A 4,962-nucleotide genomic window follows, 5' to 3' on the forward strand; every position below is an offset into this window, starting at 1 on the left:
ACTGATCTTGCTGTCTTCTATTAAAAAATTGTTGGTTTTTCAAACATCGTTGTCAGTGAACATATATAATCTGCATTTTCTTTGCAGTGGATAAGTCTGAGGCAGGAGACGCAGATCTAGAAGTCCAGGTAGAATCTCCATCTGGAGTGATGACACCCTTGGAAGTGAAGACTGGGCCTTCAGGTGATATGGTGGAGTGGACCCCAGAGGCTCCTGGACAGTATAGAATTACTATATTCTATGGAGGAGATGAGGTAATTGTCAAGTATTTGTAAATATTGAATTGCAATATTGCCAACAACATAAATTTGCAGAAATTAAAGACATTTATTTATGAAATAGGCAGGCATTTTCAATGTGATTTTTATTTTCAGGTGCCAGGTTCACCCATGATCTTAGATGTTGGTGAGTCAGGACTAGCAACTGTAAAAGGCTCAGGCTTAGATGGTGGAGCAGTGGACACGCCTCTCTCCTTTTCGGTAGATGGTCGCGGATTGTTGGGTGAACCTTATGTTACTGTTGATGGCCCTGATAGTGTGGCAAGGGTTAGTGTCCGGAAACAAGAAGAAGGGCTTTACCAGGCAAGTATTCAATTTATGAATTTTTAAAAAGTCATTGCTTTATTACCATTCTGTTTTACTTGTGTGTGTGTAAATGAGTATGTAAATATATATTAATATGTATTAATTTCTGTGAGGATTCCTTTCACAGGTAACATATGTCCCTCATGAGGTTGGCATCTTTGATGTCCGGGTACAGTGGAACAAACGGGATGTGGCAGGAAGCCCTTTCCATCCCAAGATTGTCAACCCAGCACGAGTGCGTTTGATCGGTGGGTGGTCAAGCCTTCAGGACAGTGAGGGGCGGCTTGAGTTGACTCCACGTGAGGAAAAACGCCTGGCCTTTGATATTAGTGAAGCTGGACCTGGGAAACTGCGATCTGAAGTTACTTACGAGGGTAGAAATGTTGACTGCAATATAGACCAGAATGGATCACGTTCACGACTGATGTTCACTCCTCCTGGTGAAGGTTCATATGAGATACGCTTGTGGTATTCTGATCTTCCTTTGCCTGACATGCCAGTATTTGGGTGGGCAGAGCCAGTATCCACTGGAGACCATACAAGGGTAACACTTCAAGGACATGGCCTCACAACTGCCCGTTGTGGAGACCAGTCAGAGTTTATCATTGATGGCTCTTCAGCTGGACCTGGAGCTCCAGATGTTACAATGAGTGGTACCAAGGCTGACATCTCTGTTTCCCTCACTCACCAAGGCGGAGGTATCTGGAGAGCAATTTACACACCTATGGTTCCTGGTGCTTATCTCCTAAATGTCATGTGGTCAGATCGCCAGGTAAGGGGCTGCCCTCTGAAAGTTAATGTGGAAAGAGTGGCAGATGCCTCAAGAGTAATTTGTTCTGGAGAGGGCCTTAGGCACGGCATGGTTGGGAACGACATCAAGTCCTTCATAGACACAAGACGGGCGGGACCTGGTGAGCTCACTGTCACCTGCAGCGGTCCATCTAAGGTTGCTTTGTGTGACTTGGATGACCATGGAGATGGTACCTTTACACTCAACATTAGGCCACAGGTATGACTAAAACAATGTGTATGAGTATTTGCATCTACTTAAACATCTTGCATATAAGTTATATTATTTACTTAGTTATGATATGTGATTCATTAAAATTATCTATTGATTCTAGGAGTCTGGACGCCATGCTCTGAACGTGAAATATGAAGGAGACCATGTTCCTGGGTCCCCCTATACACTCAAGGTTGCTGGAGCCCCTGATCCATCCAAGGTATTGTATACTCCTGTCATTACCACTTTGAATATCAGTTGTTTAGTTGGGGTTCTAAATACAAGGAATTAAAATTTCAGAGGAACACAAACAAAATTATAATGATATCTATATTATATGGCAGTTGTTTGAGGGTACTGCAGTCTTGGCGACAATTTAGGAAGTTGCACTTGACTGTGACCCCATGTTTGTCTCATTAGGCTTACATATCTTCAGAATTAAATTCACATATAAAACATTTGCTGAAAATGTCCCTATTGCATTATTTTTTTAAAAATCCAGGTAAAAAAATCATGGATACACCCTACCTCCCCTTTTCCATAGACAAGTTTAATACTTAAAAGAGCTTTTAAGTTTTAAGTTTGATACGACAAATGAAAACTAAGAATTGTTTGATTCTCATGTGGCATTTTGGAATACATTCTAAAAAAAAAATAGAAACTGAAACAGTGACACAAATCGTTATTAATATGGCGATCTGCTATATAACTCAAAGATACGTTGTATGGTAACTCCACTCACAGACTTATCTTGGCAATCCATTTAGTTATGATGAAATACATATACTTATACCGAATGTTTGTTGCATTGACTCCCAATGTATGATTCAAACATCTCTTCTCAAGTTATGAACTGTGTAACACCTTAAAATTAATACGCTAAATGAAATTTTTAAATGAAATGTGTGTGTGTGTGTGTGTGTGTGTGTGTGTGTGTGTGTGTGTGTGTGTGTGTGTGTGTGTGTGTGTGAGAGAAATAGAGAGAGATGGGGGGGGGGGGGGATGTGTGTGAAACCTGACATGATTATCATGCCTCATGAAGGTGCTTTCACGATCTAACGATTCTTCCTCTCTCACCACCAGGTGCGCGTGTATGGACCGGGAATTGAGCACGGTGTGTTGGCCTCTTACCAGAGCCGCTTCATTTGTGATACCCGCGGTGCTGGAGCTGGTCAGCTCACAGTTAGGATCAGAGGACCTAAAGGTAAATACATCTAAAATCTCTGTGCACATATTATTGTGTGTACATATACCAGTAGTAGTGCTAATAGTATATGTAGGCCTAGTATTAGTACTAATAGTACTAACAGTAGTAACAGTAAAAACAATTATAATGCTAATGGAAATAAATCTATAAGAAAGGATTGTATAGTCTCATAACTGACATCTAAGAATATTTTAATCATTATTTCTAAGGTTTGATGGCAAAGAATTTTCTTCCCAGGTGCTTTCCGTGTGGAGATGCAGCGTGAGTCACAGAAAGACCGAACCATTTTGTGCAAGTACGACCCAACAGAGCCTGGTGACTACCGCATGGAGGTCAAGTGGTCTGGAGAACATGTCCCTGGAAGCCCATTTGTTGTTATGATCTTTGATACACAAGATGAGCTCAACAGATACATGGCTGTAAGTTCAAGGAAGTTTTTGACATACTTTGACTTGGAAGCTTATAGTTGTTTTCTATACCGGCACTTTATATGATAATGATAATGATACCTGTTTATTCCTACAGGGTGGATACTCACCAACTGGAATGGGACGAGCTCCTAGCGAATACTATGGTAGTATTGGTTATGGAACAACCTATGGCGCTGTCAGCTTCGGTCAGATGTCATGGCGAGGCTCGCAGGCACAGCTGTGAGGCAGGCCAAGGTCCCCACTTGGCATCCCCCATATCCCTCATGCCACTTCCTTCACCTGTTTCAATCCTGACTCTCCTCTTCTAGTGCCCTCCCATGTCTTGACCAGTCCCCATGATCACTCCTACTCTACACCTCAGCAGGTTAAGACCATGTCCAAGGTCTGCCATAGAAGTAGAAACATGTTTGAGCCCATGCATTGCAAGGCTCCCATGAGACTTCCAACAGGCTACTTATCATCCAGGCCTTGGTCTCCAGGTTCTCGTCCTAGTGTTTTCACTTTAGCTCCTAACCTTTCCTTGAACAAGAGATCGCCACCCTGGCATTTGATCCCCATGAAAGGCTCTGCATATTACGTCTCTACCAACTTAGCTAGCACTAAGACATCTTGAAATGCCAGTAGGGGAAGATGCTCATGGCTCCCTCTGTAGGACCAACGCTTAGAGTCAGCTCAGTTCATGGGAAATGAACTCTGGGTGACAACAGTGGGGCCTACCCTAACCTTTGTTACCAGCACTGTTATGAGGTATACAGAGTGCACAAACTGCTCATCCATTTATGAAATTTTGTTGATTTATTTTATTCTCTCTTATTCCCATGAATCATGTATGATCAAAACTATTTCATACATTTTTATTTGCTTGTATATGTATTTTCTTTCTTAGCATGAAATTGTCACGCTATTTGTTACATTTTATCCCAGTTGTTAAAAGTAAGACATTTCAGTTGTCATGATGTTACATTCTGCTCGAATAGGTTAGGAATGGATCATAGGTCACTATAGATTATGCTGTTGTCATATTAATATACTTTATAGAAATATAATGAATCCTTTTTAATTATTTGTAAATGATTTATTAATAAATTATACTAATGAAATATATCTTGTATTTTTAAATGTCACAGAATTGCAAAACATTGAATTACATACACATATCGGAAAATATATGATGTAAGAATGGAATTGCAGAGTGTCCACCAGGATTACTGCTGCAAGGCGCAAAAGAGAGAGAGAGAGAGAGAGAGAGAGAGAGAGTGTGTGTGTGTGTGTGTGTGTGTGTGTGTGTGTGTGTGTGTGTGTGTGTGTGTGTGTGTGTGTGTGTGTGTGTGTAAATATATATTACACACACACACACACATATATATATATATATATATATATATAATATATCTGTGTGTTTACATTCATATATGAAGATATATATATAAATATGTATATATATATATATATATATTTATATATATGACTGCCACGATAGTCTAGTGGTTAGCGCACTGGACTCCGACCCTCGTGGTCCCGAGTTCAATTCCCCGTCGCGGCGGTCGTTAAAAATGCCTGCGCTCTGACTGCTTGCTCGAGCCCGAGAAAACGACATATCGCCTTGAGAAGTCAAATGCAGGTGTTGTAGGGGAAGTCACCGCCGTGGCACAAGTGTTACCACGATTGATTAGGAAAGGCATCCAATCAAGCAAGGGTGACACTGCCAAATAACCTCTCAATAGTGAATTGAGAGAG

The 4,962-nt window shown here is 41.0% G+C and overlaps 1 protein-coding gene across 1 annotated transcript in view; it reads left to right on the plus strand.

The window, feature by feature from the left end:
- The window catches only part of LOC125028835 (filamin-A-like), a gene marked incomplete at its 5' end in the record, with an annotated part of 13,816 nt that extends 9,491 nt beyond the window's left edge, over positions 1 to 4,325 (plus strand). The window contains 7 exon segments of the mRNA XM_047618370.1: positions 88 to 254; positions 375 to 581; positions 712 to 1,593; positions 1,709 to 1,807; positions 2,671 to 2,791; positions 3,032 to 3,213; positions 3,320 to 4,325. Of these exon segments, the coding sequence (XP_047474326.1) occupies positions 88 to 254; positions 375 to 581; positions 712 to 1,593; positions 1,709 to 1,807; positions 2,671 to 2,791; positions 3,032 to 3,213; positions 3,320 to 3,448 (1,787 nt within the window).
- Between the last annotated feature and the right edge of the window lie 637 nt (positions 4,326 to 4,962).

Source organism: Penaeus chinensis, chromosome 9 (genome assembly GCF_019202785.1).
Source record: "Penaeus chinensis breed Huanghai No. 1 chromosome 9, ASM1920278v2, whole genome shotgun sequence".
Classification (NCBI taxonomy): Eukaryota; Metazoa; Arthropoda; class Malacostraca; order Decapoda; family Penaeidae; genus Penaeus; species Penaeus chinensis.